Source organism: Polypterus senegalus, chromosome 1 (assembly GCF_016835505.1).
Source record: "Polypterus senegalus isolate Bchr_013 chromosome 1, ASM1683550v1, whole genome shotgun sequence".
NCBI lineage: Eukaryota > Metazoa > Chordata > Cladistia > Polypteriformes > Polypteridae > Polypterus > Polypterus senegalus.
In genome coordinates this window covers 111756568-111770573 of record NC_053154.1, presented here as the reverse complement: position 1 = coordinate 111770573, position 14006 = coordinate 111756568, and the positions used below count along the sequence as shown (strand labels likewise).

Sequence of the window (14006 nt, the reverse complement as noted above, 5' to 3'; positions counted from 1 at the left end):
TGACCGATGACATCATGGCTGCCATGATATAAGAATTAGTGATGTTCTCTCAAGCGACTTGTGTTATGATTTTTTAATTGTTTTTCTTTAATTTCAAGCTTAAATCTACAATTATGAGCATCTTATGTGTTCATGGATTTTGTTATATGGAGAATTCAATTTTATCACCCTTTTTACTTTCATTTTTGTTTTGGAATAGTTGATAAGAATTTAACTATTCTAATCAACTTTCTTAACAACTTTTAGGACAGTTGTTTAAGGTTACTAGCCTGGTTTGTACCAGAGAATGACCAGAAGTGCATGACACATGCCATCATCGTCATTAGCATTATGAACATCCTGGTTTTCCAAGATTGTGGATAAAATGTGAATTATTAGTGCTGTTTGTTTTTTCTTTGAAAATTGAGACATTTGAAGTTTTCAAATGATTTCAATGCAAGACACCCTACGAGACCACCCATCTCCCATGCTACAGTTAGCAAACTGCTGGCTAAGTTTCTTGAAACTGGTTCAGTGTTGGATTTGCCAAAATGTGGACGCATGAAAACTGTCACTAATGAAGAAACATCAGTGGCTGTCCTAGCTTCATTCAGCAAGAGCCCACAGCGTAGCACTCGCCGCATGTCACTGGAGAGTGGCATTAGTCGAACATCCCTTCCGCGGATATTAGCTACTCACAAATGGCACCCTTACAAACTCCAGCTACTGCAGCATCTCAACGAGGATGACCCAGATCGGCGCACTGAATTTGCAGAATGGGCAAAACAAAAATTGGAACAGGACCCTCAGTTTACCCAGAAGATTTTGTTCAGTGATGAGGCAAACTTTTATGTGAATGGTGAAGTTAACAAACAAAACCACCGCTATTGGTCTGACACAAACCCACATTGGATAGATCCCTCCAAGACTGTTGGAACAAAAAAATTGATGGTATGGTGTGGTATATGGGTTACAAAGATAGTGGGGCCATTCTTCATCAATGGAAACCTCAAGGCCACTGGATATGCGAAATTGCTACATGATGATGTGTTTCCCTCTTTATGCACTGAAGCCAGCACGTTCCCTGAGTTTTTCCAGCAAGATGGTGCACCACCACATTATGGGTGTCAGGTCCGAGCATTCCTTGATGAACAGTTTCCTGGAAAGTGGATTGGTCGTCGTGGGCCAGTTGAATGGCCCCCAAGGTCTCCCGATCTGACCCCCTTAGACTTTTATCTTTGGGGTCATCTGAAGGCAATTGTCTATGCTGTGAAGATACGAGATGTGCAGCACCTGAAACTACAGATACTAGAAGCCTGTGCTAGCATTTCTCCTGCGGTGTTGCTATCAGTGTGTGAAGAGTGGGAGAAGAGGGTTGCATTGACATTCCAACACAATGGGCAGCACATTGAACACATTTTATAAGTGGTCAGAAACTTGTAAATAACTCATGAAAGAATAAAGTTACGTTAAAACCAAGCACACCATTGTTTTTCTTGTGAAATTCCCAATAAGTTTGATGTGTCACATGACCCTCTTCCTATTGAAAAAACAAAAGTTGGATCCAAAATGGCCACCATGGTCACCACCCATCTTGAAAAGTTTCCCCCCTCACATATACTAATGTGCCACAAACAGGAAGTTAATATCACCAACCATTCCCATTTTATTAAGGTGTATCCATAAAAATGGCCCACCCTGTACTACATTATCTTTCTTGGGTAAATCCTTCTTTCTACAGTAATTCCTGCTTAGTAAGACCGGACGTTGTTAACAGTTGTATATATTCTTTGGGCTATTGTAAGTTGTTGTTTTCATCTTCCGCCTGATCATCACCAACTGTTTCAGCAGTCTAATGATACGTATTTAAACAGTTTGTTGTGTAACCGTTTGAAATTTTTGGATGCATTTAACCAGTTTGATGTGTAACCGATCAACATTTTTGGCATTAATTCGTATGACTTCCTCGTTTCTCTGTGCTAGGATTGTGCATGTAATCATTTTTTATGTTAATAACCCTTTGTGATGAAATTCTTCAATAAGATTTGGACATAATACATCTTCTTTAATTGGGAAGTTGTGAGGACTGTGGTCTTGTTTGAAAATGTTTGAGAGGAGGAGGTGACTTGAAAAAATGTCAAGGCAAAAGTCTCGTCTTGCGGGATTTGAAAGAGTCTTGTCTCAAAAAAGTTGTGTTGCGCCGAAAGATTTTTCTATATAATAGAGCGACAAGTCCATTTGGACTAGGTCCTGTCTAATTTGAGCTTCACAGCTAGTCACTGGAACACTAAAGTCGCATGTCATGTGAGGTCATCAAGCTTCCTCTTTAAAAACATGCTGGGATGCACAAGGAAATGTCTAAACTTTTAAGGAAGTCCTGGGGTAAAAGAGACTAAAAACAATGTTTAAAAATTAATAGTATAGGCTTTGATTGACTTGCTTTTCCCTTTTATCTTGGAATATTTTGGGTTTTGCTTTTGACTTTTTTTTTTTTACTTTTAGTTCCTGACTCCCACTAGTGTGACTGCTTTTATGTAATCCTTTAAAAACATGTTAGTCAATGCAATCCAAGTAAAATTCACAACATGGGGAAAACAAGCATATAGGCAGAAAACCCACAAAAACATGGGAGAACATGCCATCGCCATGATTTAAACACAGATCCTTAAAGCTGGGAAGCAGCAGCATCAATATACCACTCTGCTACCCATGCCCCAAAGTAATTTATTTATTAAAATTAACACATCAGCACTAGTGCACAAATCATTTTTCAAAACAGAATATTTTTTCTTTTCAAAACGCCAAAGTGTCTCACAAGCTTTTTTATGGCTTTAGAGGAAAATGTTGTTGACCAGTTATTCTTGCAAAACCTCTTTCAGCTATGAGCTCTTACAATGTATTTTAAGGATCCCAATAAATGATAATTTGGTAAAGTGAAAATCAAAGGCTTTGTTGGTGTTCTTAAACCTCACACCATAGATCTTGGAGTATTCAACAAGTGTAAATAAAAGTGCAAAGACATGCATTCTCACACAATAATACAACACTCTGTGACAGTTTCCTTTATGTTCTGTGTTGATAGTCTTGCATCCCTTTTAACTTTGCACCTAAAAATAAACTACTGCAAGGTGCTTTTAAATTAAGTAAGCAGAGCTGCCATATTGACCGCATTATTTCAGAAAGGTATTTGAATAGGTGCTGGCACCCTGCCATGACCCTGTATTTAGGATATAGTGGGTTGGATAATAGATGGATGGATATTTGAATAGGCATAGCTGAATCTGTGACTATAATACAGGATGATTGCTTTGATTAATGGGCTAAATACCAAAAAAAAGGTAAACTGTATGTATATTTATTGACTTACTCCTCTATTTATGTATTAAAAAAAAAAAAAAAAATTCTTAATGATTACCTACGGGTAATCTACTTTTTCAGCTGCTTCTTTTTGACTTTCCACTCCAGATGGCTTGAATTGTCTTTTGAGGTGCAGTCAGAACATAACTACAGTTTCCCTTTGAGCTTAATTGTTCTCTTCACAAGAAAAACTGTTAAGGGAAGACTTTGTGTATTCAAGTAACTGTTTTAATTAAGTCCATCTGCCCTGTCTCCCTGTGCTACCTGCTGTCAGCAATTGCATTGTTCTGGGCTTTCAGAGAGCACAAGAATAAAAAGCAGTCCTTTTTTCCAATCTGAATGCTGCAAAGCAATTCTGCACCATTGCGGTACAAAATTAGACTCCTCACAATTTCTGTTAAGTTAATCTGAAACACTGAAGTCACATGACATGTGATGTCTTCCCTTATAAAAACATTCTGGTGTCCACAAGGAAGTGTCTAAACTTTAATTAATCTTTTAAGGAAGGGCTGGGATAGAAGAGACTAAAAACACTCTAAAAACTAATTTGACAGTGTAGACTTTGGTTGACTTGCTTTTCTCTTTTGCCATGGACTTTATTGGTTTGCTTTTGGCTTTGCCGTTTTGGTATTCGTATATTTGTTTTTTTGACTTTCACTAGTTTGCTTGTTGTTTTATGATTTCCTTTAAAAGAGTGTTAGTTAATCCAATCCAAGCAAAATTCATAACATTGAGAAAACCAACATAAACATGGGAGAATATGCAGATTACACCCTGATGGAAACCAGGCAAAGATTCAAATACAGATCCTTAAAGCTGTGAAGCAGCAGCATCAATGCACCAATCTGATACCCATACCCCAAAGTAATTTATATATTAAAATTAAATCATTTTTCAGAGCAGAATCTTTTTCTTTTCAAAACACTTACCCAAGTGTCTCACAAGCCTTTTTTATGGCTACAGAAATATGTTGTTGGCCAGTTATTCTTCTCACCGTTCTCACAGTTTCTATTTTTGTAAGTGATTGCTTACAGCACACAGCTCAATGTCTTTCTTTTTTCTGGAACTTCTTTCTTTGAATGTGTCACTGTTTCTGGTGTAACAGATCAGGGTTTGTAATTCAGTGTTTTGAGTCCTATTTTTCATTTTATTATTATTATATTTTACAGGCTGCAATGTGCTACATTCATATTGCTGCACTCATTGCAGAATACTTGAAAAGAAAAGGTAAGTGATTCTGAAATTCTACAATATAAGTGTTTACCAACAATTTCTTTTTTATTTTAATCACTACCAACTGCACTTTAAAGTCTTCATTTTTTGAAGTCCTACTGTTTCCAACTTATCAGTTAAACAGTATTGTTAACATATTTTACTCTTACACCCTCAGGAATTACCTACATAATTTTGGAGAAAAAAGTGCTTTGTCCAGGGCTAATGCTTTTAAATGTCTGCATGTGGCTTGGTTTACTTGCAACATCTACTAAATGTATCATTACACTCCTCCTCTAAAACAGGTTACTGGAAAGCTGAAAAGGTGCGGAACTCAAGCGTGTTTACTGAGGATGTGAATGCTATTAATTGTAACCACTTACTAACAGCACAAGATGGAGATTGTGAGTGTTTCTCTCATTCTGTTCAGTCAGTAAGGGGCAATTTGCAGAATGCACTGTTCTATTCTGAAAGAGAAACCATGTTCCTCCCACCCTGGGCTCCAGCTAGTTTGCCTTAATCAGGCATGTTTTTAAAAAGAGGGTGAGGGAGCACGCATATTGGGCATTAATCTGCAGTAAGATATCCCAAGTACTAATTTTTATATAACTCTCACTTAGGTCTACCCCCATAACATTTAAAGACTAGTGTGACACTGAAGGTTAAACAACACTAATAAGGTTTAACAGAATAAATAACAAATTATTTAGCTACAGTCTGCCCTGTAACTTGGCTAATCACATATTAGAAACCCTAACTACAATAGGTAACATCTGGTCGTCTTTCCTGGTAGTCTCTTCAGTCTTCCTCACCTCATATTCTCCCTCAAATTGACTTCCTTTCAATTACCTGTTCACTGTGCTGATTTCAGAGAATCATCTTCCCCTTCCTGCTAAGTCTGAGCCTAATGTACACCGAGTCTAGGATTGGCAGATGATATGGGACATTGCCATCCATTTTATGTCCCACTCTGCAGTTCATCTCCTGGGTACCCAAAAAAATAACTTTGGGTATCAAAGCGTATTTTACAAGACCATGGCCACATCACCTCCTTTCATTTGCTGGTCATCCCCTAACCCCTGTTTTCCAGTTTCCCCTTTAATGGAACAGATGGCAAAGACTACTTATGATGTGCCTGGCATTGTATGAATAGACCAGGGTAACAATGCTTGACTTCTGTGCTTGAGGAAAGTAGCCTAGCAACTTGTAAGGTTCCGGCTCTCATATTGTGCAGTGCTCGCTGTATATTAGAGCTCCAGTGACTTAACTGTACAAAATGTGGCCACCACTACTAAAGTCATCCCACTAATTCTGTAGCGCATTTCTTGGCCTAAAACACACCAAGTAGAGTGTGACTGCTGGTTCACGTCAGTTACTTGGGTTCTTGTGTACCTTTTACTGTTTCTCTACACTGTAGTGTCTATGCAGAGTGTTGTCAGTGTATCTGCACAAATTCCCATGCATGCACTGAAACTTGTCCAATGCATAATGAAGAAACAGCCACCACTACTATTATCTCATCTGTTACTGTTTATTTATTGGACATGTTACTGACCTTTTATGCATTAAACTTTCTTCCTTGGTTTATATACATGGCAAAGCATAAAGCAGGTGCTAGAAAGAAACCTATTACCCCCAAAGACTCCACATGGCCCACACACTTACAAGAACCGTATTGTGTTATTGGATGGGCAGTAAATTAAGAAATGTTTAAACATACATTTGCTGCAATGATAGTTGGACTGTCAAACTAAGTATCACAGCACTTCTTTGCATGTGTATGAATCACTATCGAGTGCTATTAACAGCATGCACAATTACAAATCAGAGGACCCAAGATTATAATATGGTATACAAATTGATCAGTGTAATGTAAAATAAAGCAATAAATACAAATAAAAACAAGTTCTCTCAGATGCCATGAGGTTCTTATATGATACAACTTCACAGCCTATAACTTTGAAAGGTGTTTTAAAATTCTGGTGTTTAAGGGCAGCAAACGTTACGGTACAAAATAAGAAGCTGGGTCTCCAAGTTAGTCTACAGTATGGTAGGGCTAGCACTACCTCAGACAATGGAGTGACTGTTAAATCCTTTAAATAAGAGAACAGGAGGGTCTTCAGTGTGCATTTGAACCATGGATACATATGAAGCACCTCTCTAGCCTAAAATACAGTAGGAAATAACCAGTTTGTGTCAAAACAGATACCTGTATATAACAGTTAACTTCCACCAAGCCATTATTACTGCTCTTATTTAGTATATGTATTATATCCCAGATATATCAATATACTTTATACAAATTTGCAATGCTTAAATGCTTTTTTATTATTTAAGAAAACTTTTTGCTAAAACAATATTTCTCTTTCTGTATTTTGAAAAATTGCTCTTATTTTTCATATTAGCTTTGTTTGCAGTTGGCTGGGCAGCATTTGTGTGCATAACACCGAATGTTAAGGAAGAAGGTGCAATGAAGGAAGATACGGGCATACAGGACACAGCATACACAGAGGTAATGTCACTTGAGGGACTGGTTTATAGTGAGGTGGTCGCTCTTCTTTATGTGAGTTATGAGGGTGGGCTGAAAATGCTGAATCTTTCTGCTGAACAAGAAGACAGACACCAAATGAAATGTTTTTTAAAAACTTGAAAGGAATAGCAACTTAATAAAATATAAGAAAGGATAAGCCAGTGTCATCATAGCCTTTAGTTTAAAACAGGTTTTTTACTTAGACTGGACTTGTGTTTTGTATAGTGTTGCTGCCTGACCTGATGCTGCCAGGATTGGCTAGTGTTCTCTGTGACCCTGAATAGGAATACATGGATGAGGCAAATTAGTGACTGGATTGATGGGATAAATAGATAGACTAAGGTGGCACAGGTGAAAATTGGATAACAATACATTTTAATGATATCTGTTACAACATGTCCCTGCACAGAGAATTATACACTTACTGAACAAATTATTAGGAATACCTATACAGTACTCCTGCTTATCCATGCAATTATCTTATCAGCCAATCATGTGACAGGAGTGCAGTGCACAAAATCATAGAGTTACAAATCAGGAGCTTCAGTTAATGTTTATATCAAACAAGTTATTGTTGGTGCCTGATGGTCTGGTTTTAATATTTCTGCAACTGCTGATCTCTTGGGATTTCCACATATGGCAGTCTCTCGAGTTTATTCAGAATGGTGTGAAAAACAAAAATCATACACTGAGCAGCAAAGTAACACTTTGGCATTTTGGAAACCCTAAGGGAATACAGTTTGACAGGCTATTTTGTGGAAATTGGCCTGTACTCATGAAACTCTTTTTTTCATTCTTACAAACATATTTAATGTTGTCTGCCCAAATAAATAATTTATTATAAAACCAACTACCCCTTTCACAGTACTATTTAGGATCAAGGTTCTGGAGAGCCAGACACTATCATTCTGGAGGGGTCAACTTTATAACTAAACTCATTCACTCACGCCAGGAGACTTCACAGTCAGTAATACAGAGTACCTTACAGCACGTGAAGGTCTGTGAAAAGTAAGATATAGTATACAAATATGGAATACACTGACACTTTAAATAGTAGGAAATTCATTTAGGACGGGGACCAAGCACTCTTCTGCTGCTGCTACACTACAGCTGTGTTGCATTGTTACCCTACTAAATTCCCAAAGAAACTAAGAACTAAATTAAGACTAAATATTTGCAGATATTTACTTGTAGTAATGGTGAGGAGGTTAACTTTCCTAATCCATAAATTAGTATCTGATCTCAAGTTGTACATTAATCCTACATTGATGTGTATGGCCTTATAGCACAGTATTTTCTTTTTATTGTAGTCATGGTCAACTAATGCTGAAAGCAATTGGAAAGAATCCACCATCTCCAGTTGAACATGTGATATGTTAGTGTAAGCAGTCCTGTATAGCCCAGTTCCTAATGCTATTTCTGACTTTGTGATCCTTTGATTCTTTGTTGTTGTGATTTGTTAATTATGTAGTCTGTATTCTTACTACAATCTTTTGACTATTCAAAGAGCATAATCGGGCTGAGCTTTAAGCTCTCAGGGTAGAAGTGCTGCATTATTTTAAAAAGATGGCTTGACCCAAAAGATGCCAAAGTGGCATGGCCAGCAGCATTACTATATTACCAGCACTTGGACTTCTTCTAATTCTGGTCAGTGTGCCGTCTGTTTGGAATTCATATGTTCTTCTAGCTCACATGGGTTCTTTTCTAACTTCAAAATTACACCTGTCAGAATAATCAGTGGTTCAAGAGAATGGCATCTAGAGATGACAATCCTGCCTTGCACTCATTATAGACCCTGGCCTTATTTACCTCAAATTGAAAACTGTAGATAAAAAAATGTGATGGATGTGCTAGTACCAACCTTTATATAAACAAGAATGAGAATTTCAAGCCCTAGAAGTTTGGTTCTCTTATCTCAGCCCCTGACAGCTGTTGTCTTTCAACCCTTAACTGGATAAAACCAAATGAAGACAATTGCTGCAAAACCTGGGTAGCAAAATAACATATCAGCAGAAATGATGTTGAATCAACATCTGTCATTCTTGAAAGAAGATTGCATTTGTTTTTATTTTGTGACAGGACACGCTTGTGGAGCAACTTGAGTTATGTGTGGACTATTTGTGGAAATCAGAAAGGCATGAACTCATAGCGGCAGTCAATAAGCTTGTCATCTCCGTCTTTGAGAAGAGGAGAGACTTCAAGGTAAGCAGCTTTCTGTTTGTCTTTTTACAGTAACTAGCCTCTCTGTAACCTGTAGGCCTTAATACTCATTTATCACAACCTGAAATTCCTCTCTACAGCGACTCTCAGAACTGTACTATGATATCCACCGGTCATACCTCAAAGTCACAGAAGTTGTTAATTCAGAAAAACGGCTTTTTGGAAGATATTACCGTGTTGCCTTCTATGGACAGGTAGGAGTTTCCCACAATTACCTGTTTCAAAGAAGTCAAGATGTACTGACCAAAATTCTTTCACATATATTCATTTCTGTTTCCCCCATATAAGCTGCTTTAATAGTGTTGTTTACTCTTCTTTTATTCTTCTGATCTTGTTCAAGGCTGCGGTAAGTTGGGTGTTTTATCACGCAATATTTTTTTAATCTCACATAACTCTGCTAATGTGCTTTTCAGCATTTCCAGTTTATAAAAAAAACAGGTAACTTACTCAGTTTTAGCAGTATTTGCTTTTTTTAATCTGAGCAATAACAAGTAATAGATTTTTGACCATCTTTTATTAAAAACTCCAAGCTCCTTAACTGTCTTTAAGTTCTAACCTTTTTTATAAAGTGGTCTGAGCTGTTTTTACACTTAAAATATTGCAATTACATCTGTTGTACAGATAAGAATTTAGACTTCAAATTCCACATTGGCTTTTTGTCCATACCCATAAATCTGCCTTATAGTATAGTAGTTCTCATCCAAGACTGGCTCTTAATGAGAGCCCAATACTTCCAGAATAATCTTAAGGTAATGACAACCCTGACAAGGAAAAAGTGAGGTTTAAATAATGGATGAGTTAATGGATATTTCCTCCTTAAACATCTAGCTGTTAAGTTAAGAAACTTAATGGCTTGCTTAAATGGGCTTAGGCTTAAGTGAATGTAGTGACTGATTCATTTTCTAGAAGTGTTTTTTTTCCAGATCAGAGTCAATGGAAACAAAACTGTATTGATAGGCTGTACGATTATTTCTTCACATATGCAGTATTTTGAGTGTTAAAGGGAACATGCCCATGGTCCACTAGATGGTAGCTGCTACCAAACAGCTAGTTGTTCTGTGTTGTCAGAATCGTGTATTTTTTACAAACTACCACATGTTTTGCATATAGTTAATTGTTGTGTAGAAAATACTCCAGTTATGTTATTGATGCTACAAGAAGACTAAGACAAGTACTGCTCCAGCAGGAGTCTAGACCATCAAAGACCATGTACAAGTACCCTGAGGTAATGGAGGGGTTTTGTTAGTGCTCCATTGTTGGCTGAAATCCTGCTCTGGTACTGTGAAATATGCATTTACATTTAGTTATATAGAATCATATAATTTAGGATATGTATATCTTAAAAAGAAAAATGTCATTATAAATAGATACTGTACATCATTTGCAAAACAAAAGTCACCTTGGACTTCTGATCAGTATCACATTAAACACCCCCTTTTCACGTCACAATCTCACTTCTGTGCAGGAGAGCAGAAGCCCCCAACTCATTCACTGTATCAGTGCTGATGCTTGTTTCAACATAGTGACACTTTCTGCTGAAATTACATCACTGGGAACATTTTCATTATTATGTCTAAATTTCTTAAAAGTAATCTCAAAAACTGAGAACTTCATTTCAGAGTAGAGCTAAAAATCATTATTGAATCCACCCTGCCACACACCAGTGCTGCGGCTCCTGTTAGTAAATTGTACAAACTGCAGAAGTACTCCATGTCAGTGGTAAAGCAGCTTAAAGTAAGAGGACACATCCTAATAGTGATCTTCTTCTGATTTTATATTTAATGCCTGTTAAATGCCTATTTTTCTCACAAGTAAAATAATGCACATAATGGAGGAATTTACACCATAACATGTTTTACATTTTTTTCCAGGTAATCCCCAACCAATTGCCCCCACCAAATATCCCCCTGCCGCCCCCAGTTTTGATTTAAAGCTTTCAAAGGTTCAAAATGGTTAATTATGGTGTCTCAGACTTCACCTTAGTCACAGAGCATACCAAACCATGAGCAAAAGAGAAACATTTAGCACATACATCAAATCAACCTGACAAGCTCTGGACTATAAATATTATGATGGCCCACAAACGATTGCAAAGCATTGATGTTTATAGAGTAATTTTTACGTAAGACTTAATTTTTGTCCATCCGGGTTACTTGCTTACCTGTAAAATTTCATCCTGACTGTCAAACTTTAAGAGGTTGCTCCATTCTAAAAATGTTGTGATTAGTAAACAATTAAAAAACATAGAAATAAACTAATAAACATCTAATACTTTTGAGTTTCCAGAACATTCTACTATTAAGTAGGAGTTTTAGAAACATTCTAGTACCAAGTAGGAAATTCTATTTAAGCCCCTTTTCATGACAGAATCTCAGCAGAAACAAAAGAAAAAATTGTGCAACAGCTGCAGCGGCCAGGCTTTCCTCAATGTTTTAAGCTGACAAATGACTCTGAACAGTTGAAGTTGGAGGATCTGGTAACAGAAAGAACTACATCCAGTTTACTCTTCAACTGGTCTGAAACTATCACAAGGATTTCCCAACTTCATCAAAGGCAGTGCCAATGTTGTAGACCTACAAGTGTTGAACAGTTGTCTGCCGTTCAATACAGATGACAAAAAAGCTGCAGAATGGCATTACCTCGAAATGTTTTATTTTAATTAAAATCGTATGTTTTTGTTATAAATATGATAAAGAATAACACTTGCCTTGTGGAGATCTTTGAATCTGTTGGACCAGTCAGTAAGTCATTTTCCAACCCTCTATACCCTAACACAGGGTCACGGGTGTCTGCTGAAGCCAATCCTAGCCAGCACAGGGCGCAAGCATTAAGCATTAACAGCATTAATTAAATGATGATGAGGGAGAGAAGAACATCACACATTACAGTAAGAGAAGTGATTATTTTAATAAGTAGTGACTTGTGAGAGAACTCAATATTAGAATAGTCACATGATTAGTATGGGATGTTATTATAGTCACTTATAGCAGCATGAATACTTACAATACCAAGTGTAACATGGACAGGTTATCAGAACATATCGGATAAGAAGGGAAATGCAGGACACATGTAAGTCAATATGTGTGAAGTGTATCCATCAGGTAATGTAGTACCCGGACATCTATAATAATTGTTGGAAAACGCTATTTGTTGCATAAACATTATTGTCAGCGAAAATATTCCCCTGTGTGTAACCCGCAAGTACCTGTACGTTTAACCTGGGTTTTGATGTAGCTCTGGAAAGTGTAGTGTACAACTGGCCATCGGTAAAAACAGGTTCTGGCAAATAAACTCCGACGTTATTAAACATTTGTCATTGTGACTTGGTGATAGTCATACAATATGCTATATGAACGAAGAATTGCTTACGCTGTAATATAAAGGGAATACAGTATCTTGTTTTGTGTTATGGAATCCCTGTATTTTTCCGCCGTAATGTTTCTTGTTTTCTGGCAGTTTTTCGTTCACTGTCTTAGGTGCAATGCTTGCTGCCACTGATCTTGTGGTTTGTCATACATTGTCTTTGTTGTTCTAAGGCATCTTGCCTGTGCTTGTTGGTGTGAAGTTATGTAGATGTTTCTGCTTCTGTCCTTTGGTGTGAGTATGTAGGCAGGCAAGACCATTCCTGGTGGTTGCAGTTAGCCTGTATGTGCCTTTTCATTTTATCGGAAGGCTTACATTGAAGTGAAGGAAAACGGAGGTGTAAAATGGTAGTGTCATAATGCAGTTTCGGTGAGTAACAAAGTATGCACCAAATAAACAGTCAAATATCACAGTTGATAATTGGTCACATTGAAGAACTGAAGACTTGAAGATAAGCCTAAGACCAAAATTCTTCCAGGAACACGGATTCCTCTGTATTGATGTGGAGGGATATAGTAGTTGTGGCAACCTTTGTGTATATCAAGCACGGATGGACACAAGTAAAATAATATAAGAATATAGATGCAAGAATATACAGTATATAGATAAATAGATGCTTGACTTGAAAACCCCCTAAGAACTCATATATACAGTACATGTAGTGTAAATATCTTTGTATGTAATATACTATTTAGTAATATAGTAATCTAAATGATTGAGTCTTTATCATTTGCATACCTGAAGTTAATGAGTCATATATGTAGGTTTGGGGGATAAATGAGGTAGTGAACTGACAAAGCTAGATGTAAAAGAAGGGTAGAATGGGTTTAAAAGGTAGTCAATCCAAGATTAGCATCTAAACAGCATTCAGTGAAACTATAATTATATCTTAAGATTCAGTACTTTTACACTACCACTGCACTGGGTATCAGCCTGATTAGTGATTTGGTGCAAGAGATGATGACAGGACAAGCAATGTAGGTGCAGAACGAGAAGATATATTTTTGTTTATACTTAAGGTATGGTTTTGGTTTTAAATAAAGAGTTCCTTGCAAGAATCAGTAACTCCACAATTAATTTATTTATGGAGCACCTTTTGTATATCTTCTTTCCATTTACATGAAACTTGGAGTCTACATTGTCAGTTCTTTCCACTTCAGTAAGTTGAGTCTCCACTTCCACACTTCTCTTCTATGCTGGTTAGAATCCGAATTTCTGAGGGCAAGTGGTTGAAAAAGTTAGTTTGAAATAGGTTTGCACAGCATCAGTTCATGATGCCTTATTCATGTTTATAGAACTGAAACTTATCTAAAGGAGATTACAGATAAGTATCATTCATCTCTTT

The 14006-nt window shown here is 37.0% G+C and overlaps 1 protein-coding gene across 12 annotated transcripts in view; it reads left to right on the top strand.

Moving 5' to 3' along the window:
- The window catches only part of dock10 (dedicator of cytokinesis 10), a 407603-nt gene that overhangs the window by 372000 nt on the left and 21597 nt on the right, over nucleotides 1-14006 (top strand). For 7 of the 12 annotated variants that reach the window (XM_039756196.1, XM_039756213.1, XM_039756233.1 and 4 more), the window contains 6 exons: nucleotides 4506-4563; nucleotides 4854-4952; nucleotides 6954-7060; nucleotides 9158-9280; nucleotides 9379-9492; nucleotides 9639-9644. In XM_039756196.1, the coding sequence (XP_039612130.1) occupies nucleotides 4506-4563; nucleotides 4854-4952; nucleotides 6954-7060; nucleotides 9158-9280; nucleotides 9379-9492; nucleotides 9639-9644 (507 nt within the window). The remainder of the gene's footprint in view (nucleotides 1-4505; nucleotides 4564-4853; nucleotides 4953-6953; nucleotides 7061-9157; nucleotides 9281-9378; nucleotides 9493-9638; nucleotides 9645-14006) is intronic. The other 5 variants (XM_039756260.1, XM_039756187.1, XM_039756167.1 and 2 more) reach the window with 3 other exon arrangements.